We start from the raw sequence: 22,999 nt of genomic DNA on the forward strand, positions 1-22,999 counted from the left end.
ACCACAAGGTGCCCCTGAGAAGAACCAAGCATAGGATAAGACAATGTATGCAGGACTGAGTGAATCCCTACTCCCTCATTTCTATGCATTTTTTTTCATCTAAGGCCTTGTAATAAAAGATGACTCTACTGTTTGTGCATATTGGTGTTAGAGATTCTTTTTCCTATAAGTACAGAAGCCTTCCTCTCTGGTAAATTTAAATATCTCACAGTTGTCTAAAAGCACTAATATAATCTAATTATGCCAATTTCACAGATAAAGAAGCTGAGTATGATAATGCTAATGTTCCTCAGAAGGATACAATTTGCCAGTGACCAATCTAATTCATTACCAAATAGGTGAGTGAAAGGTCATATCTATCACTATTGGCCTAACTCTGGGATGCAACTGACATAGTCCTGCTATGGATCAGGTGGAAGCTAGTCTGTACATATGACCACAGCCTTACTTCAGTACTTCACCTGACTTACATACTTTCTGAAATATTACTTCTTTGGAGAGTGACCCAAAAAACAATCACTAAAACTAGAACCCTTGCCTCAGGCTCTATTTCTATGGATCCTGGGCAAAGAAATTAAATTTAGAGAACCAAAATCAAATGTCAAACGTTTTAGGGCTAAACAAAAAGAAAAGCCAGGTTTCAACCCCAAGTTAAAGTTAACTTGGCCTTTCAGTGGTCTGGCTACTTTATAAGAATTTGATGATGAAGGAATCAGGCCTTATGGCTCACCCAGTATTTCTATCATCTTGCCTCATTCTACAAGCACAACTCCAAAGTATACGGCACAATCACAGAAAAGAAGGTATCTCATTGATGAGTTTTCTTAAGGCTGCTTTCATGTCCCTGTTTCTCAAGCTGTAGATAAATGGGTTCACCATTTGAGAAACCACGATGTACATAACTGAAGCCATTGCAGTCTTCCTGGATGAGTCAGTAACTATAGAACTTATGTAAACTCCAAAACCTGTCCCATAGAATAAGGAAACAACTGTCAAATGAGACCCACAGGTGGAAAAAGCCTTAAGCTTTGCACCTGCTGATGACATTCTCAAAACAGAGAAGACAATTTGAGTATAAGAGAAAATGATACCGGAGAGAGGAACAACACCAAATAGGCTACCCACAAAATATAACAAAATGTCATTGATGAGGGTATCAGAACATGCTAGATTGATGACCTGAGCAAGTTCACAGAAGAAATGAGGGATTTCCAGGTCCTTGCAGAAGGACAGGCGCAATGCGGCCAGACTAAGGAGCAGGGCATTCACAATGCTAAGGAACAGTGAGAATATAATCAGCAGGCCACAGTGTTGGGGGTTCATAATAACTGAGTACCTTAAGGGGTGACAAATGGCCACGTAGCGGTCATAAGCCATTACTGTTAGGAGAAAATTTTCCAAAAAGGCAAAAACCATGACAAAGCACATCTGGGTGAGACATCCTGCATAAGTGATGCTCTGACTCTGTGCTTGGATGTTTACCAGCATCTTTGGGATTGTAGTTGTGCTCATACAGATGTCAGTTAAGGACAGGTTGAGGAGGAAGAAGTACATGGGAGTGTGGAGGTGGGAGTCACAGCTGACAGCCAGGGTAATAAGCAGGTTTCCTAAGATAGTGATCAGGTACATGGACAAGAACAGGAAGAAGATGTGGAACTGTAGTTCTGGATCATCTGTCAATCCCAGGAGAAAAAATTCAGAAACATCTGTTTGATTTCTGTTTTCCATATTGTTGATGAATCTGAAGGAAAAATGGGGTGAAAATACAATAAAATTAATGGTCTCCAGATAAGCAGCTGCAGCAACACCTGAGAACTTATTAGAAATGCAAATTCTTGGTATCACTCTAGATTAACTGCTGATAAACTCTGGGGGTAATGACCAGAAGTCCAAGTTTTAACAAATCCTCTAGATGAATTTGATATATGATAAAGTTCCAGAAACAGTGCATAAATATAAAGAAATCAAATTCTACATATATTATGAACCCAAGAGAATATTTAAGTCCCTTTGCTAATTTCTTCCCCCCATCATCATATCTCACACTTCTTCTTCTTTCCCTTCCCTTCATTGGCCCTTATTTTTATTGCTCACCAACTCTCTTTCACGCCTTGTGCCAAGTGCTGAGACTGAAATAAAGAATAAGACATGACATTTCCTTCAGAATTCCTTCTTGCTTCAAACAAGCAGAAAAATGAGAATGAATTTATCCAATCTGTCTTGTGGAATATGATGCACCAAACTTGGCAGCCTCAAAAATCACCTGAGGTGTTTATCAAATTACAGATGAGTTATCATTATACCATTCTAATCATCCATGGGGATACTTAGGTAAGTTGAGGTTACATGAAGGTCATGAAGTACACAGTGGGTGAAAAAATTAGGTCTGAGATCAGATCCTCTCGCAACTGAGTTGACTTTGGATACCACAGAATTATCATTCCCAAACCAACACTCAGATTTTATAATTTCCCTTTAACACTTGAATATTTTCATCTTGAAAATGCTCCAAATGTTTTCTCTGCCTACAACATATGTCCATCTCTACCCATGAAGCATTGTGTAGCAGGTCATGGCATCCATCCAAGTACATACACTGCACCTGAGCAAAGATTACAAAATGTCATGTAGATGTCCTCATGAGATGCAATTCATCTGCATTAGCAATAAATTCTAAGAGAAGCTAGGCAAATACTGATCATATTCTCTGTTGTATCCTAATGAGATTTCTTCCCCTAAGGTGATAGGTGAAATATCATTTAAAAGAAAAAATTTAAATGAGAGAGAGGATAAAATGCATAGGCTTCTAAAAATAGATGAAAATAGCAACATTTTTTTCGTCCTTGGAAGATAGGAAATTACAAGATAAAACAGACATGATACTTAAAAAATATTCAGGCATCCTACAGGACCATACGGCAAAGTAGTGTTCCTCCCCAGCTGGGGGAGACAGAAGTGGCTAGGTCAGCCCTTACTATTTGGTATATTATTTAGACTCAAACCCTATGAACTTAATCCAGGACCAGCCTTCTCTCTGAGAACTGGAAAATTGTTCAACTATATGAGAAATTTCAATGTCCTCATTTGTATAATGGGAACTATTATAAAATATTATGGTATATTGCAATGATGAGAAATGAACCGTAGTACTCAGCATATGAGACCCTTGTTCTGATTTTCCTATTTTTTTTAATTTTCTTCATGAGCAAAGACAGCTGACATATTTCACTCCTCAGAAGAAAGCAGCGGTACGGATGGTTGAAGAAAGATAATAGAAAGGGAATATTCTTCACATGGCAACTGCAAATTTCAGGCATGTGCTTATGAGCTGAAACTCCAGCTGGAAACCATTGACACATAGAAAAAATTATGAAGGAAACATCAATAGTATTAATGTTCACTAGCCATGGACCCATGATGAAATATATAGCAATTAAAATGAAATAAAAGATAAAATAATTCTGATAAGAAATCAGTACAAACTATGAAAACTGTAAGAGAAAAGTTTTAAATGACATAAAGTCTACAGCATTAGAAAATTGAAGCTATGTATTGAACCCTTACAGGTAATAATCCACAACAAAAATAAACTGTAGGGTTATTCAAGCAAAAAAAAAACAACAACAAATAAAACAGAGAGTTAAGTACAGGCAGGGTTCTCATCCTATCGACAGTATGAGATTCACACACTTCGATGTCCTCATTCTATGTGTTTTTACTGCAATAAATAGTACAGATATATATGGAGCCCTGCATCACATGCTGGCACAATCTTGATTCTTTTCTTTCCCCAGGGGAACCACTAAATGAATTACATGTAGTTCATTCTCTACAGTTTTTACTGTAATCAGTGTTATTGTTCCATGGACAATTGCATTCTATTGCATTTTGAAAACTTTATATAATCAGGACCATGTAGCATATGTAATTTACAGTTGGTGTTTTTGTATAATTCATCTTTTCCATATTGTTCATATATTTAATCCCTCTCCATTAATTTTGATTATCATACAGTACTCCACTCTATTGTTACCTCATATTTTATTTCTCTATTCCCTAACTGATAGGTCTTTGTCTTACATACGTTTGTGAACAGTTATACACATTTTAAAAAGTGCAAGGGGAAACATTATCAAATTCAAGATTATTTTGTCTTTTGGAAGAGAGAAATAAGATCTCAGGAGGATACAAAACAGAGGCCTTTTGTATGTGTATTATTTTATTACATTATAATTAAATCTGAAGTTGATAGGAGAATGTAAGCATTTTAAAGTTTGAAAGGAGTTTAAGGATTCTCAAATTTAAAAAAAAAAACTTATTATACTATCTCTGCTGTTCTTGTTTTAAATACTTGGTAATTTTATATATTTGATGTGCTGGGAAGACAGCCAGCTAAGCCTCCCTGTGTCTCCACTTCTTCCCTGTGTCTTCACAGCCCAAAGACAGCAATGAAATAAACTGTGCAGTGGTATTTGAAGTACCAGAAATGGAAATAAAGGAAATGCTAATCAAACCTCTTCTCCACAACTACCACAGCATTCCAGCAAATGTCAGAAAGTTTTATGAGTCATTGTTTTGAGAAGGGGAAGATTTCTGCTTTGGAGGATAATGAGTTCTTCCATTTTTAGAGAAAATAGGAAATCAGCAAATTCAGAACCCAGTGAGCATTCCCATGGGACACTTCGTTCTGCTCATTTCATGCATGTACTCTGCTTATTGCTTCCCATAGCTGACTTTGTAGTAAAACACCTGTTTCCATTACAAAACAAAACAAAACGTTAATTAAGGACTCTAAGTTACCTGATTGGCATCAGTGTGGAATGATGCTTGACATGTCACCTTGATACTGGAAACAGAAGATCTGTCCTCAAGAAGGTCAGGAAGATCAAGTGAGACAACGATTCCTGGTCAAGAAGGATTCACCTCTGACAGGAGTTTCAAGCATGTCTTTCCTAGGTAGGCAAGGGCTGTTTATGAGGTCATCATGGGCTGACAGCTCACAGTACCTATATCCCCTGGGAGTCAGTATCCAAAGCTCCTCATTAGACAAATATTTTTAGTGCCATTCTGATCCCTGGGCTGTGCAAATGCTTAAAGATCAAGACAGTAGAAGAGAGAATTTCGTGACGGATAACCCCTGACCCTGTTAGACCAAGTGTATGCCATGTATTCTATCCATCTGTTCATATACACCTGAGTTTCACATATCAACATTCATTTTCTAATTAATTTCAGGCTTCCTTATTATTATTGGAGGGATTAGCGTATAATTTTATTTTATCTATTTACTTTTTTATTGAAAGGCATTTTATTTTAAATATAGCAGTTAGTACTTGTCAATCCCAAACTCCCAATCAATCCCTTATTAAAGTAACAAGCAGAGGCATCCTCTGTCTAATTAATAATATCAGAAAGCCTGATGTCAATCTTATGTGTGGAAACCTGTTTTATGTATTAGCTAAAATAATGTGTTTTAAAATATAGTTAAGATATAAAATTCAAACAATTAGAGGTATTTCATTTTCAGGTACACTAATGTTATCTTAATTTTTGTTGTCTATATTTTACCCCGCAAAATCTGATCTGTTCTTTGTGATCAGTTGTGACTGTAATCAATATATACAGACGTCACAATCTCTTTTTAGACTTTAATAACCACCTTTTCCAAGTTTCACACAATAGACTCAATGTAACATTTTCCTTCACATTAGGGGACTTTAATTGAATTGTAGTTCATTTCCAATTGTGTTGTGATCAAAAACAATGTCACAGAAAGGCACTAGTGTGCAGTTTTGCCCTTTATCTATTAGATCACATGAGATTTCATCCATTATTTAAGACGTGAATGATGTTCCATTCAATACTCACTTAAAAACATTTTTCTTTAGGAACTTTAGTTTTCAGTTGTTCATCAATTTATTTTCATTTTAAGTCTTTCTATATGAATTTTCTTTTTTAATTTTAAATTTTTAACTTTTTATACAGTATACTATTTTTTGTAATTTTTTAAAATTGGGGTATATTTGTTCTACAATGTTCTGTTAGTTTCTACCGTATAGCGAACTGTAGTTCCCTGTGCTATAGAGCAGATTCTCATTAGTTATCTATTTTATACACATTGGTGTATATATATATCAATCCCAATCTCCCAATTCATCCCACCCACAGTTTCCCCCCCATTGTTGTCCATACGTTTGTTCTCTACATCTGTGTCTCTACTTCTGCCTTGAAAACAGGTTCATCTGTACCGTTTTTCTAGATTCCACATATGTGTGTTAATATATGATATTTTTCTCTCTCTAACTTACTTCACTCTCTATAAGTCTTTAGGTCCATCTACATCTCTACCCAATTCCATTCCATTTTGTGGCTGAGTAATATTACATCGTATATATGTACCACATCTTCTTTACCCATCCATCTGTTGATGGACATTTAGGTTGCTTCCATGACCTGGATATTATAAACAGTGCTGCAGTGAATACTGGCTTACATGTGCCTTTTTGAATTATGGCTTCCTCTGGGTATATGCCCAGGAGTGGGATTGCTGGGTCATATGGTAATTCTATTTTTAGTTTTTTTAAGGAACCTCCATACTGTTCTCCATTGTGGCTGTGTCAATTTACATTCCCACCAACAGTGCAAGAAGGTTCCCTTTTCTCCACACCCTCTCCAGCATTTACTGTTTGTAGATTTTCTGATGATGCCCATTCTAACCGGTGTGAAGTGGTACCTCATTGTAGTTTTGATTTGCATTTCTCTAATAATTAGTGATGTTAAACATATTTACATGTGTTATTTGGCCATCTGTATGTCTTCTTTGGTGAAATGTCTATTTATGTCTTCCGCCCATTTTGTTGCTTGTTTGTTTGCTTACTTATTATTTATTTATTTATTCTTTTTTTATATTGAGCTGCATGAGTGTTTGTATATTTTGGGGACTAATCCCAATGGCAGGGGTGCACAAGCCAGCTCCAGTGGAAGATCTCCCTAGTGCCCGTGGAAGCAGGAGCTAGCGCCTGAGGAGAGAGGCTGCAAGGGTGGCCCCCGCCCATTGCAGCTCACTCAACAAGGGCACTTCACTTCTATGGTAGTCTGGGCTTCCTCCAGGAAGATTCCTGGTTGTGGAGGTCCTCATTCCCATCCCCTCAGGCTATCTCCTTGCAGCCAACAACAGTCCGCTTCCCTCGGTCTCCTCTTCAAACCCCACATTCCAGCACCCAGCACCCATCCATACTGGGGACTCATGTCACAGGCTGGGGCACGCAGGACTGTGGCACCTAGCTTCTGTGTAGGTCTCTCTCTGTCCTGCTTGCCACAGACCCATTGCTGCCCTCTCCTCCAAGCTCCATAACCTCCCCTTCTGTCCCTGCTGATCTCCAGGCCAGTGAAGGGGTTTCCCTGGATGGGGGAACCTCTCTCTCCTTCACCTCCCCACCAGGGTCACAGGTCCCATCCTGCTTCCTGTCAATTCCCTTCTTCTTTTATTCTACTCAGTTATATGGGGTTCTTTCTTGTCCTTTTATGTGTCTGAGGGCCTGTGCTGGTGTTCAGCAGGTGTTTTGTTACAAGTGTTCCATTTGTAAATTTATTCTTTTTTTAATATTTATTTATTTACTTATTTATTTACAGCTGTGCCGGGTCTTAGTTGCAGCTCACGGGCTTCTCTCTAGTTGTGGCACACGGGATCTGGAGTGTGAGAGCTCTGTAATTGAGACACACAGGCTCAGTAGTTGTGGCACGTGAGCTTAGTTGCCCCACAGCATGTGAGATCTTAGTTCCCTGACCAGAGATCTAACCCATGTCCCCTGCATTGGAAGCAGATTATTAACTACTGGACCACCAGGGATGTCCCCTTTGTAGATATATTCTTGATGCATTTGTGAAGACAGATGAAATCCACCTCCTCCTACTCTTCTTCCATTTTGAGGAACCCCTCCCACACTAACTGAGTCAGGTGTTTCTTGAGCCAGGCACTGAATGTCTGCGGCTTTCTCTGAAATCAGTAGAGGGGATTGATGGGTGTAAGAGAACCTAGATGTATTTCTGACGGTATAGCCAGTAACAGCACGATGAGATCTTCAGAAGTACCCCAAACATGCAAATTCTTCCATGTGTCAGTTTTTTCTCCAAGGAATTTTGTTTGAAAAGATGATGTGGTGGTTGGTTGGAGATGAGGCTGGAAAATAGAGAAATATCTCTATAGTCTTATTCTTCTCAGTCAACTATCTACAAAACAGTGAGACCTGTGTGGGTTGCTTCAAAGATACTCCCAAGTAACTCTGCCTCCTATGGACTGGACACAGTGACTTGCTTCCAATGAATAGACTTTGGAAATATATTGGGCTGTCCCTTCCAACCTTAATGTGTACAAAGGCTGATCATTCTTTTTATTTTTTCTTTTCCATTATCATTTATTACAGGATATTGAATATAGTTCCCTTTGCTATACAATAGGACCTTGTTGTTTATCCATTCTATATTTAATAGTTTGCATCTGCTAATCCCGAACTCTCAATCCATCCTTCACCTACACTGTATCCCCAGGGTTCAGATTTCTTCTTGCCAGCCCCCTTTTGCCATCTCACCACCTTGCTCTGATGGAAGCCAGATGCCATGTTCTCAGAGGCCCATATGATAAGAATCCAAGGGAATCCTCTGGCCCTCAAAGAATTCAATCATATCAACAGCCATGTAAGTGAGCTTGGATTCAGATACTCTTCTGGTCAAGACTTGACAAGACTGCAGCCCTGGCTCACATTTTGAACGCAGACATCTTTAAATCCCCTTAAAATATTTAAGCAAAGTAGCAAGTTACCAGCTAAACATTTCAAAATAAACAGTTTGTAATGTAATAATATACATCAACTGAGCAGAAAAAGTGGGGCTGGAATTTTAAACTAATTAGATTAAAATTTTTAAATTCCGATACAATTAACTAGAATTGGGACTGCCATTCAAAATAGCAAGAACCATACAACCCCAAAGAACAGTAGGAAGCTCTCAGAGACATGCATCTTAACTAAGAAAATAGAAATACTATCAGAATATTGGTGAAGAAGACCTAAATGTCTCTAAATTAAATGACTAGTTAAGTGATTTGCAGATATAAGAGTCATATATTGCTTTCCCTCATTGAAAAAAAAAATGTTTTTGGATTCTATGATGAGATATACAACTTGGAGTCAGAAGTGAAGAGTAGAGGTCAGCCTCCTTCCTAATACATTCACTTTTCTTCTTTTCCTCCTCCGTTAATTAGGAAATCCTCGGAGACTGAGAGACCATGGACCAATTTGGCTAATTATCTGCTACATGCATTGAAGTCTCAAGCCTGCACCACTGTAAATAATCAGCCTGTGCTTCCCAGCCCTTCAGCTAGCCATTTCAGGCCAATGTGTCCCATATTTGTGTGTCTCATCCTCCCAGAGTTATTGTCTGCACCAGGAGGCCCATACCTGAGTCTGTCTTCCTGGAAGTCCTGAAGACAAAGCATCAGCCCTCATGCAATACCAGGTATGCGAGGGGCAGGTGATCTGCATCCCTCAGTCCTGCTCCATCAGAGATGCAGCCCAGCCCAGTGAGTGCCAAATGCAGTGGGGGACACTGGATGCAGGAGGGATTGGGGGATCCTTGTCTGCTCATCACTAAAGCAGTGGGACAGTGGGATAACCAGTGGCAGGGGGTGGGGCACCAAAATGCAAAAATTCAGCTCAGAGGTCTATGAAGTTGATGTTGTTGGTACTGGTGAGGAACACTAGAACTCTTATTTAAATGCATTTTCTCCTCCCATAAATATTCTATCTACTGTAGGCATTTTTTTTTACCTGAACAGGTAATAGGTCCCACTAAAATGTCCCCTAAAGGGCTCCAAATGGTCATGAAGGTGATGGTGTTAAAAATGGTGACAGTAACCACAGTATCCCAAAACCTTATCTAGGAATTTGAGTGGCAGGTTCAGAACTAGATTTTTATGTGGCTTATTTCCTTTTATCTGCATTACCACCCCAAAAAGAGAGCAACATGTATTATTATCATTTTACACTTGAGGATCAGAACACAGTATTTTAATGTAATATCAATCAGGGCTTCTGGTAGACATCAGTGAAGCTCCATTCACAAGGCGCCTAGACAGTATTCTCATCTGTCAACGCAATCTGCATTCACAAAGCTGAATTGAGGAGAAATGCAATCTCTGCCTAAGGAATAATTGGTTTGAAAATCTCTTCAGCTGGCACCAGAAGACCAATGTAGCATTTGAGACCTGGCTTTGGTCTTAAACTTTTTGACTATTCATAAGAGGTTGGATTACATGAGAAATCAACCCTTCACGAATGTTTAGGAGGAGAAACATATTTAAGGAGTTTTACCTAGCCACTACAAACAAAAACAGCAGAAAGCACACTCACTTCTCTGAGAGTGGAGAGCACTGAGAAAACACTCAGCAAAAATGAAAAACAAGTTCAGAGTATTTATTAAAATTTAATGATCATTTAATCACTGGTGCATAATATATTAATGGTACCTTCAGGATCAGCAGTGCTGTACGATTTTACGCTTTTAACAAAAATATATTTATTAAAATGTGAAGTTCATCAAGGCCAAATATTTATAATGCAGTTATATGTGAAGAGATTTGACCAGACAAGCCACACATTTGAGTGAGCACTTATCTCCATAAGATGGATATCATGAAACCAAATAAAGATGAAAAACCCTTAAAGATAATTGTCATGTAGAAATGCTATCTGATTGTCAACATTTGCTATCAATTTAGAATCCATCGAGTGTGGTTTTAATCTCTTTAGGAAGACATTGCAAATCAAAGGAGTTTCTTGCAATGCATTTGGATAAGATGCAGTACATTTGAGTGGTTTTTAGTGTCCTTTAATTAGAATAATTTTTTAAAATAGAGAATACTTTTTATTCGATATGTTTCCTTCAAAAGTAGGCGACAGATATCTTATTGTGTTCTTAGATTCTATATTTCAGAATGCCTTTACTTCTCTCATATTATTAGGCCTGATGCCTCTAAAATAGGTGTATAAAGAAACAAGTGATATTTGGGGCATCATTAAAGATGTGTTCACAACTGAGAAATATTGCTGAAGGTGTATGGGAGAGTGGTCCCTAAGAGGGAATACTTTATTTGCGAATTGCTTAAATCCAATGTATAGATATATATCTGGGTGTCTCTGCAATTGTTTTCTGTATTCAACACTCTCTTCTTTTTCAAAAGGTGCATATCTACATGGGACTACAGAATCTTACACATATCTCAGAATTCCTCCTCCTGGGTCTCTCAGACAATCCAGACCTGCAGTCCCTTCTCTTTGGGCTTTTCCTGGCCATATACCTGGTCACGGTGCTTGGGAACCTGCTCATCACCCTGGCTGTCACCTCTGACCCCCACCTCCACACCCCTATGTACTTCTTCCTCTCCAATCTGTCCTTGGCTGACATCAGTTTCAGCACCATCACCATCCCCAAGATGCTAGTGAACCTCCAGACACACAGCAAATCCATCACCTATGCAGGCTGCCTAGCTCAGGTTATCTTTTTTTCTCTTTTTGCATTTTTGGAGAGTCTACTTCTGACAGTGATGGCCTATGACCGGTTACTGGCCATTTGTCACCCCCTACACTACCTGGTCATCATGAATCCCCGCACCTGTGGCTTATTGGTCCTGGTATCATTTTCCATTAGCCTTTTGACCTCCCTGCTGCACTACTTGATGATGGCACAGCTTACTTTCTGTGCAGATGTGGAAATCCCTCATTTCTTTTGTGACCTTCCTCAACTCGTCAACCTTGCCTGTTCTGACACCTCCATCAATAACCTATTAATCTATTTCATTGGTACAACCTTGGGTGGAGTTCCACTCTTAGGGATCCTTTACTCTTATAGTCGAATTATATCTTCCATTATAAGAGTGACCTCATCAAATGGGAAGTATAAAGCCTTCTCCACTTGTGGCTCTCACCTGTCAGTTGTTTGCTTATTTTATGGAACAGGTCTTGGGGTGTACCTCAGTTCAACTGCCTCATCTTCCCCCAGGAAGAATGCAGTGGCCTCGGTGATGTACACTGTGGTCACCCCTATGCTGAACCCCTTCATCTACAGCCTGAGGAACAGGGACATCAAGAGTGCCTTGTGGAGGACCATCATCAGGATAGCCTAATTTTAATGCCTGTGTATTTTTTTTCTTTGGTTCATAAGACTGGAGAAACAATAAAGTTAAATATGTGTGAAAAGTGATTCTAAATCTGCAGTCCTATAGTGTATACGTATCTATGTGTCTTTCTGCTAGCTATTTACACAATTTTCCCTCTTAGAATTGTTCTAATGGAATTGGGAGATTATTTGGATGCCCAATGTGAATCATGGCCCTTCCAGGATTTTGCATAGCACATCACTATACACTTCTCACTTTCCTTGTATGTTGTCCAGGACCCTTGCTCATGAGCAATATTGATTCTACTGCTGCAAAATAAACACAGCTCTCTCTTTCCTGTTATTTATTGTTTCTATATTTTCCAATGATTTGTCCCCTGTGTGGTAGGTGGATCTAAACCCTATATAATGACCAAGACATCTAATATATTATATTTTTGTTCCTTAATGATTTTTGAGCAAATAGGATGGCTATTTAATTTCACTTCTTAACCATAGTATTTTGAAATTGAAATAGGACACTACTAATAATGAGTTCGAATAAACAGTTATCAACTGGAACTTCCCTAGGAAAACTGGGATGTATGCTTACCAAGGAGTAGATGGGAGAGTACCTACAAGAGCAAAGTTGATGCCTGAATTTTCTGATAATTCTCCTTCCCATTCCATCTAGTTTCTCCCCAATCATATTACATATCCAGACATAAAGAACAAAAAATGAATGATTCCAAATTTGTATAAAAAGAGAGTAGAATGGTGGTTGTCAGAGGCTTTGGGTGGAGAAGAGGGGATTTAATGTTTAATGGGAAGAGAGTTTCACTTGGGGAAGATGAAAAAGATCTGGAGATGGATGGCAGTGATGGTTGCAAAACAAGGTGAATGTGCTTAATGCCACTGAGCTGTACATTTAAAAATGGTTAAGAGGGTAAGTTTTATGTTATGTTCTTTTTCCACAATAAAAAAAAAAAAATCTCCTGTCAGGAGTGAGGGACATATGCTCCAATGTTGTGTGTTACTCATCCCTCAACAATCAACTCCTCCTGGAATCTGCCCAGCTACAGAGACCGCCAGGCAGCCCACATCCTATGACTGTATGAAGGGGGGGAGGTGTAAGCATTTGGCTCTTTTGCCCCAACTCCAGCCAACTCTAAGGGCTCATCCTAGCTCCATGGCTCCCTGGTGGTTTTCAGAGGCTTTTAATGGGCTTCACCTTGGCTTGGTTTTTTTCCTCTGTCCTTGCTTGCTCCAAAGAGTTTGCCAAACCACAAAGTCCAAGGGAACAGTCCTTACAAGACTGCCTCATTTTATATACCAGCTATAAGTTCAGGGGTTCCCAGGGCCAACCTCATTTCAGGCAAGTTGGCTAAAATTCGGGTATTGCCTCATATTCAATAATTTTCTAGAATATTTAAACTAAGAGGAATACCTTAGGTTCAATAATGCACTAGATTGACTCACAGAACTCAGGAAAGTTCTATACTTATGATTATCATTCTATTATAGAAAAAGAATGCAAATTAGAACCAGACAAGGGAAGATACACATAAGGCAAGAGCTGGACCGTCCCATAGGTGAAGTTTCTTGTTGTCTTCTCTCCGTGGAGTCCAGACCCATTACCTCCTCCTGATGACAAGGACAACTAAATAAAAATATTGCCAACTAGGTGGCTCACCTGAGCTTCAGTGTCTAGCATTTTTATTGAGACTTCATTGCACAAACGTGATAAGTTGAATTGTTGCCCCCATGGTTGAACTCAATTTCCAGCCTCCATCCCCAGAGTTTGGGTTGATGTCACTTTGCCCAAACCCCTAACCCTCTAATGCTTTGACTTTTTGGCATGTCATCTCATTAGCATAAGCTATTAGGCATGGTCCACAGGGCCCACCATGAATAACAAATCACTCCTGTCACTAAGGAAATTTCACAAGTTTAAAGATTACCTCCCAGGAGCTGGGACAAAGGCCATATTTTTCTTTAAGTAAGGCCAAATGCCTCACTACATGTATGCCTTCCATAAGTGTTGATTCCAGAGCATTGCCTGGTAAACGTCCTGCATGCTAATCACTGTATCAGTCTGCTTCCCAAGAAACTCAACTTGGGACACCTTGTTACTAGTAAAATTAATTTGAGAAGGTCATAAAAACCGTTCCAAAGTAGTTCTTTGAATAGTTAATGATGTTCTGTGAATTACAAACCCAATGCTGTGCTCAGTGATGGCAAAATTTAAGAAGAGCTGATGAATAATAGACTTCTTTGGGCAGCAAGGAAGTCCCCGTACAAAATTTTAATGAATCTGGAAATCCAAACTCACTTTTATAGAGACTGCAGATTTTGAAATAGTAAGGTAACATACATATCTGCATGTGTATTAAAAAGCTTTAAAAATGTGTATTAAAAATGTTGAACTCCAAAGTAGAAATAAAATATGACTTAAGAATAAATAATAATTTATTTGGCTTCTGTCATCTTCCAGATATTTCTTCTCATCAAGTTTCTAGAGTCAGTGGTCAAACCCTAGGCACTCCCCACTCCCCCATTCCTGATTTTGCTACAAATTTGACCAAGACCCTCCAGTTCTTCCATTCACTAGAGTTTGAAGACATTGAATATGGGGATGACCTCTGTGTTACCACAGAAGGGAAGAGGCACTTTGCAGCCTTAAGTTAAGGCTCTTGAGATGAGCAGATTATCCTGTATCATCTGGGTGGGTTCAATATAAGCACAAACTTCCTGATAAGGGGAAGGCAGGAAGGCTAGAGAGAGATTTGAAGATACTATATTGCTGATTTTGAAGATGTAGGAAGCGGCCACAAGTCAGTGAACCCAGGGGGCCTCTAAAACTTGGAAAAAACAAAGAAACAGATTCCCCTTCTAGAACCTCCAGAAGGAAAGCATCTCTGCTGACATGTGTTACATTTCTGACCTCCAGAATTATGATAATAAACTTGTGTCATTTTAAGCCACTAGACTTACGGCAATTTCTTACTTCAGCAATAAGTAATGAGTGTAACTTTCTTCCAAAATCTATGCATCTCCTTGCCACTGGCTTAGGTCGGCTCCCCATCTTCTCTCCAATGGACTATTTTCACAGCCTCCTAACTTTCCCTATTCTTCCAGTTTCTCTCATCAGGACAATCCTGAAGTCTTCATATTATACTTATGATTACAGCATGGAGCTGGTTTCTCATTTGCTTCTAAAATACTTAGTATGTCAAATTAGACTCTCGATGATCTGTCCTCCTATGTATCCAGCCTTATTTCTAATAACTCAGCCATAGGTCCCATATAGCTTTCCGGTATGTCTTGCTCTTGAATGTCACCCAAACATGTTCTCCAGTTAAATTTCTATTCATTACTTTTTGCAGCTCCTCCAATGTGTCTCAGAGGGGCTGCAAGCAGCTCATTGTTTCTGAAATTAGTTCAGTATAGACACAGATCAGTGCCTGAGAATAGCTCATGTTTAAAAAGTGAAAACTCCAAAGGGTAAGGCTGCTTTATAAACAAAACCTCTATAATCTGTTTTAATGAACTTTAGAAATTTCTACTCATTAAAGTTTATTCAACATTCAAGCATATTATCCCATTTTCTTAAATACCAAGTTTTGGAGAAGATGTGGAAACACTGGAACTTTTATGCATTTCTGGTGGGGATGTAAATTGGAGCAGCCACTTTAGAAAAGTGTTTGGCAGTGTCTTAAGAAGTTAAACATAAATTTACCATATGACTTAGTAATTGCACTCCAAGGGAAATGAAAATGGGTGTCAGCCCAAAGACACAGGCAAAGATGTTCATAGTAGCATTATTCATAATAACCCTAAACTGAGAATATTCAAATGTGTATCCATAGGTAAATGGATAAGTAAAAAATGATATGGACGTACAGTAGCATATTACTCTGCAATTAAAAGAAATAAAATATTGAGCCACACTTCCACATGGATGACCCTCACAAACATAATGCAAAGTAGGGGAAGCCATATTAAAAAAAAAAACCACATATTGCATGATTCCATTTATATAAAGTATCTAGAAAAGACAAATGTATAGAAACAAAAGTGATAAGTGGTTTCCTAGGGCTGAGGTGGGAGGGTGAATTAACTGCAAATGGGCACAAGGGTACTTTTTGAAGTGATAGAAATATTCTAAAACTTGATTGTGGTGGTGATCACATAACTATAAATTTACTGAAATTGTTGGATTTATATTATAAATGGGTAAATTTCATGCATGTAAATTACAGTTCATAAAAATGTTAAAAAAGTAAATTTTTGAAGAGTTTTCCTGGAATTACTCAAAGTGAGTTGAAGACATTTAACTTTGTTTTCAGCAGGATCTACTACACACCAAGTAATTTATGCTCACCACTCTGTATTGCAATCATTTGTGCCTCTCTGGTCCCCTCCTCAATGTGTATGCAGTTGACAATAAATGCACATTGGATTAAACTTGATGGAATCAAAGTGAATTGAAGCCACATCAAAGAAGTCTTTCCTCTCTAACAATGTTTTAGAGTACCTTTGCAGTCCTTACTGTATCTCCAATAATTAATTTATTTCCCCAAAAGTCCTTCCTTCCATTCATGATATTGTCTTGATAAACCCGTCTTTATCACCTGGTTAGGTCTGGTTCCTGCAGAAGCAGATACTGAGGCAGGGATTCATGTGCAAACACTTTATTGGAAAGGGCAAGGAGCATGGATGAGAGAGAGGAGAAATGAACACAGGAAGGAAATACACCAAATAAAGCTCGCGTTAAGTCAGCTTCCACAGTGAATAAGCACAGTTTTCATCCTGTGGGGAATTCCGCAAAATGGTACAAAATCCAAACCTCAGAATTACCCCAGCTAAAAGGTGAAATATATGGTATACCCTACACCACTCCATCAAGGGCTGTCTCTGATGGGGCATAATCCCCTGTCACTTCTCCAACCACATATTGGGGTAAAGTCCATTTCAGCTGATGCTGGGCATTGGTGGTCATGCAATGGAGATGGTGAGAGGATCCCAGGGAGTGTGGGAGGAATGTTGACAGCATCTACTACTCCATCTTTCACTGAAAACATGTTCCACAGATGCTTTACTACCATTCCCAATGGCATATCCAGAGAGTCTCAGAAAAAAAGTTCAAACATGTGAGAAAACATTTCTTATTCTATTGTATTCATTATTATGTGCTTTGGGTCCTTAGAAGGTATATCTTAAAATTACCATGATGTAAAATACAGATCAAATTTTAAAGGAATAGAAGGAAGGATTGCAAAATAGAAAGCATCATCTCAAAGTTTCCCTAGGCAGTATAACTATGAATCATCTCAACCAATCAGCTTTCAAATCTAGATTCCTACCTTGAGGTTGAGAATCATATCACTGTTCCTATGAAAAGTAGGATGGCAGAGTCAGTGTCAGTCAGTCAGGGTATAGTCTATGTCTATCTCAGTCTCTTCTTTTGAAAAGTGGGGTGCATAAGAAAATATCTCAAAGAAATGTTTTCAAAATGATATAAAGTCACACATGGAGAAACAAGCACAGGCCTGATATGGGAAGCATTTTATTATGACTACTGTATGCTTTCATCCATTTCTTCTGAGGAAAATAAGCACACAAACCAAATGAAGGTGAAGAACACCAATGTTTCAGAGGATTATTTTGGGGCAACCAAGTTAGCACTTGATAAAGACTTTATTTTTTTTTTGTTTTTATAACTTTATTTATTTACTTATGTATTTATTTATTGTCTGTGTTGGGTCTTTGCTGCTGCACATGGGCTTTTTCTAGTTGTGATGAGCAGGGGCTACTCTTTATTTTGATGCGCTGGCTCCTCATTGCTGTGCCTTCCCTTGTTGCAGAGCATGGGCTCTAGGCACTTGAGCTTCAGTAGTTGTGGCACATGGGCTCAATAGTTGTGGCTCATGGGTATGTAGAATATTCCTGGAGCAGGGATTGAACCCGTGTCCCCTCCATTGGCAGGTGGATTCTTAACCTCTGTGTCACCTAGGACGTCCTTGATAAGTGCTTTCAATCTAAAATTAAAAACCTTAAGAATGGCTGCAAAATTGATGACAAAACATATAACTTTATGGACAGAATATGAAGAAGAAATGTCAAAAGGGAATTACTGCGGAGGTTATTGAGTAAAAACCAATACAAAACAAATAAAAGTCAAGTCACATATGTTTTATAACTAGAAGACATAAAGCATGTCTTTTAGAGGATGGAAAGAACCAAGATATTTAAATTCACAATATTTGCCCTTGGGCCTCAATGTCCACTTTGTTCTGAGGCCAGTGGTCCATCACAGAGGAGGGGCAACTCGAAGGGGGAGCCTTCCGAGGGCCCCCTTCACATCCTTGTTCCTCAGGCTGTAGATGAAGGGGTTCAGCATAGGGGTGACCACAGTGTACATCACTGAGGCAACGGAACTTCTCTGGGAAGAATGGGTCACAGCAGAAGTGAGATAGACTCCCAGGCTTGTCCCATAGAACAGGGAAACCACAGAGAGGTGAGACCCACAGGTGGAAAATGCTTTGTACTTGCCCTCAGTGGAGGCCATCTTTGTTAAGGAGGAGACAATCTGAGAGTAAGAAAAGAGGATCCCAGTGAGAGGAAACATACACAGCAGGGCAGTGGCCACATACAAACAGATGTCATTGATGAGGGTGTCCGAGCAGGCTGCCTTGAGAATTTGAGCCAGTTCACAGAAGAAGTGTGGAATTTCAGTGCCGATACAGAAGGTCAGCCGCATCATCAGTAGAATATGAAACAGGGAGACGGATAAAATGATGAACCAACACATCAGAACCAGGAAGGCACAGAGGCGAGGGTTCATGATGACCATGTAGTGCAGGGGATGGCAGATGGCCACAAACCGGTCATAGGCCATCACAGTCAGGAGGAAGTCATCCATTCCAGCAAAAACCATAAAAAAGTACACCTGAGTGAGGCATCCTACATAGGAGATGTCTTTGCTCTGTGCCTGGATGTTCACTAGCATCTTTGGGACAGTAGTGGAGACAAAACAGATGTCAACAAAGGACAGGTTGGCGAGGAAGAAGTACATAGGTGTGTGAAGGTGGGGGTCAGAGCTGATGGCCAGGATGATGAGCAGGTTCCCGAGCACGGTGATCAGGTACATGGACAGGAACAGTCCAAAGAGGAGGGGCTGCTGTTCAGGATCGCCTGAGAGGCCCAGGAGGAGGAATTGTGATGCTCCTGTAAGGTTTCCTGCTCCCATGTAGCTGTTGTGTCTGCTGGGGATGGAGGCAGAAGCAACATTCAATGAAGAGCGAACTGGCACCTCAGCTAGTCATCACATTTTGATTCCACGTGTTCATGGAAATCCTTTACCACTTATTCCTTCCAATGCCAGTGATTCACTCATTCAGGTGGTAGCCCATTTCTGTTTTAAATGTGTGTAATTATTCATACTTTCTTTAAAAAAATATTATGTAGGGGGCTTCCTAGGTGGCGCAGTGGTTAAGAGTCCGCCTGCCAATACAGAGGTCACGGGTTCGATCCTAGCTCCAGGAAGATCCCACATGCCACAGAGCAACTAAAGCCCATGTGCCCCCCCCCCAAAAAAATATTATGTATTTATTTGGCTGCACCAGGTCTTTGTTTTGGCACATGGGATCTTTTTATTTGTGGAATGTGGAATCTAGTTCCCTGACCAGGGATCGAATCTGAACCCCCTGAATTGGAAGCTCGGAGTCTTAGTCATTGGACCACTAGGGAAGTCCCTCAGACTTTCTTTAATTTAGCAGAAATTCCTCTCTCCTTTTATCTCCCACTCACCCTCTAATTCTCCTATTCAAATCTATGAATATAAACCAATGTCTTCTTTGATAAGACTCTTCCAAAATAATTGAAGATATTTAAGGTCTTTTCTTTGATTATCTCCATACTTCTTTCATTCTGGTAACTCTTAATATGATTAAGACATGGGATTTCAATTCCAACAACCTTAATTCTGTGACTTGAATTGATGTCAGAGTTAACTCTCATGCACCTTAATTTTTTTCTTCTTAAAATTGTGGTTACATTTATTACATTCTTTGTGAGGTTTGAAAATACCTCTGTGCACAATGGGATCTCAATGAATGATAGCCATTATTCTTCTTATTATTATTACTCTGTTTTCTATGAAAATAATTTTTGATACATAACTCTCCCAAAGTACAGCATAGAGTTGTGATATAGAAAATGGGATCTTGAGTCAGAATTCCTAGAAGGGAATTTTGGTCCAAGAATGTACTATCTGCATGACCTTAACAAAGTTCTTTAATCTCTCTTAGGTTCAGATACCTCACCTCTACAATGGTATAAATAAGTATTCCATACACTGTAAGACTGATGAGTGAATAAAATGAGATGATGTAATTTTTCTAGTGTGGTCCTTGTGACATATGCAAGAGACCCTTGATAAACGTGAGCTTGTTAATAGAACAATAAATGTGTCTTACATGACTATCATTGATCACTACTCCCTTTAAACAGGGGCAGCCCTCAGAGATGGAATTCTGACCATATAAACACACAGGTCTGTTACCTCTATTGACTGCCCTGCAGCACTTCTAGTTAATGATGGTCCTATGGCTTCCTCTTTCACAAGCTGCCTGCCAGGTGGATGTTCCCAAGAAGAAAAGCAAAAAAACTACATAATTAAGAGGGGGGGAAAGATTAAAAAATAATTATTATAAAACACAAACCATGTGTGAGAGCGTGAGCTCCTGTGTTCATGCTCACAAGTGGGGGTGTGTTTTATGAAAAAAATCAGTGCAAAGCAGGAGATAGATGGGCCCCTGGGCCAGACAGCTGGTGTTTGTCAAGTGGAGCAAAACTGAAGTTCTGTCCTCAGTCAGATAAGAACAACACCCATTTTCCTTCCTCCGTTGACATGGAGGGAATGAACTAGTAGTGGGGAATTTTCTGCAAGAAACATAGAGATGAAGTTTTTCCTTTCCTGAGAACAAGGAAAGTAAAGGGGAAAGTGAACAGGCTAGAGAAGAAAGATAAACTGGCCTGAAATGGATAATCAGTCCTAGTTTTATTTTAACTGTTATTAACCTGTAGTGTCTGAAACTAGATTTGTCCTTCACAAAGCTAACCTGTCACCATTGTCTGTATAATTTACATCCTGCACCTGCTATTTACTCCCAGTAATCTCTTGTAGCAAATCACCCCTTGTGGCTGTTTGCATTTGAGAAAGGAGGTTGCACACTGATAACCCAGTGACCAAAAAACCTAATTACTGGGCTCCTGGACCTAATTACCAGGCTTCCTGACACCAGTGGTGACCGTTTTGAAACAATACGAGAAGAAAAATGCAATACCTTCACCATTTTCATCCTTATCACTCACTTTGGACTGCAAACTCCTCCTATAAGAATCCCTGTAATTCCCCAGGAAGGGGGGACACAGTTCTTGAGGTGCCAACCTGCTGTGTCTTTCCTTTGCCTGGCAGAGAACTAAAAGCCTCTCTATTTCTTTTCCTCCAAATCTCTGTCTCTGTATTTCTATTTGGCATAGGTGCACAGGAAGCCAAGGTTTTTTTTGACAACAAGTGGAGTTAATTGAAAAAAAAATTTTTTTGAAAGATTTGACAAAAAATATTCACAGCTTCTATACATTAGATCATCCTGAAAATTGAAAGGCAAATTTAAAATGAAAATAAGTGTTTACGTTCTCCATAGTAGAAAAAAAGGTTGTCATTATTAATACCTAGAGAATGCAATTTATTTCAGAGAGAAAAAAAAAATCACTTCGGACCAATTTGCTCTGGGGAGGTGTGTAGAAAAGACCTCTCTGATGTATGAATATTGAGCTGTGAGTAGAAGGATGGGTTATTGTTAATCAAAGGAAATAAGGAAAGAGCAAGCATTTGGGCTGAGAGAACAGAATTCATGGTTGCTCTGTACCTCAATGAACTTGGTAAAGAAAGGGATGTGAGAGGCCAGTGAGATGGAGAAGAGAGTGAGGGTCAGGAGGACAGAGTGTGAGGCCCACAAGTTGAGCATCCTATGCTATCCTTGACGTGCCTCTCATGTTGGTGATTTTATGTTTATTTGTGGGTCAGAAGTCATGACCACTTGTTCCCATCATTGTCCTTCCAGGGACCTATGAGCTGCCTGGCACATAGTAGGTGCTCAACACATGCAAATGATAGATATGTAATAAATATTGAGAAGAAAAGCATAAACTATAACACAAAACAAGAGAACTTCAAGCTCATATGTTTGAATATAGAAACAATTGAATATTAGAGTTAGGTAAAATGCATTCGTATCTATTTTAAGAGAATAATATATCATGAATAAGTAATAACTATTCTGAGAATGGAGAGCTGATTTAATACTATGATGTTTGTTAACATAGTTCATCACAAAAATGGGTCAATGAGGAGGAATCATAACCATAATTACAATAGAAAATGCATTTAAGAAAATATAACAGCCATTACATTTAGCAGCGTGGTTAGCAGCCAGGACAGAGCCTCTCACTAACTGAAGAAATCAGGGACAATTTCTTAACCCAGTAAAAAATATTTTAAAAATAATGTCCAAAAGGATATTCTACATTAAAACATTAAACTGTTTATATGAAATTTATGAAGAGGACAAGGCAGTCTATTCCAACTTCAGTATTTCAACGCTTTCCTGAACATTTAAAGAGATTGGTAAGATGAGAATAAGAAAACAGCCTGAGTAGAGAATGTCAGAAATAATCACGTTATTTGTAGATGATATTGTGGACACTAAAGTGAAACGACAATAATCAACACAGAACTATTAAGTGCTAACAGTACTATGAAATACAAGGGTAAGTCAAAAAG

At 39.0% G+C, this 22,999-nt stretch overlaps 3 protein-coding genes across 3 annotated transcripts; 1 reads left to right on the forward strand and 2 right to left on the reverse strand.

The window, feature by feature from the left end:
* Positions 1–789: 789 nt before the first annotated feature.
* On the reverse strand, positions 790–1,746 carry LOC130836847 (olfactory receptor 7G2-like). Its single transcript, XM_057709453.1, has one exon. It carries the CDS (start codon positions 1,726–1,728, stop codon positions 790–792), a length of 939 nt encoding a protein of 312 aa, XP_057565436.1. The 5' UTR covers positions 1,729–1,746.
* A 9,502-nt stretch (positions 1,747–11,248) lies between these two features.
* Positions 11,249–12,178, forward strand: LOC130836832 (olfactory receptor 18-like). Its single transcript, XM_057709419.1, has one exon. It carries the CDS (start codon positions 11,249–11,251, stop codon positions 12,176–12,178), a length of 930 nt encoding a protein of 309 aa, XP_057565402.1.
* A 6,285-nt stretch (positions 12,179–18,463) lies between these two features.
* LOC130836207 (olfactory receptor 7D4-like) lies at positions 18,464–19,402 on the reverse strand. The gene has a single exon (XM_057708280.1). It carries the CDS (start codon positions 19,400–19,402, stop codon positions 18,464–18,466), a length of 939 nt encoding a protein of 312 aa, XP_057564263.1.
* Between the last annotated feature and the right edge of the window lie 3,597 nt (positions 19,403–22,999).

This window comes from Hippopotamus amphibius, chromosome 15, assembly GCF_030028045.1.
Source record: "Hippopotamus amphibius kiboko isolate mHipAmp2 chromosome 15, mHipAmp2.hap2, whole genome shotgun sequence".
Lineage (NCBI taxonomy): Eukaryota > Metazoa > Chordata > Mammalia > Artiodactyla > Hippopotamidae > Hippopotamus > Hippopotamus amphibius.

Excerpts from the sequence above, each read along its gene's own strand:
- LOC130836847 (XM_057709453.1), bottom strand. The coding sequence starts at position 1,728 with ATGGAAAACAGAAATCAAACAGATGTTTCTGAATTTTTTCTCCTGGGA.
- LOC130836832 (XM_057709419.1), top strand. The coding sequence starts at position 11,249 with ATGGGACTACAGAATCTTACACATATCTCAGAATTCCTCCTCCTGGGT.
- LOC130836207 (XM_057708280.1), bottom strand. The coding sequence starts at position 19,402 with ATGGGAGCAGGAAACCTTACAGGAGCATCACAATTCCTCCTCCTGGGC.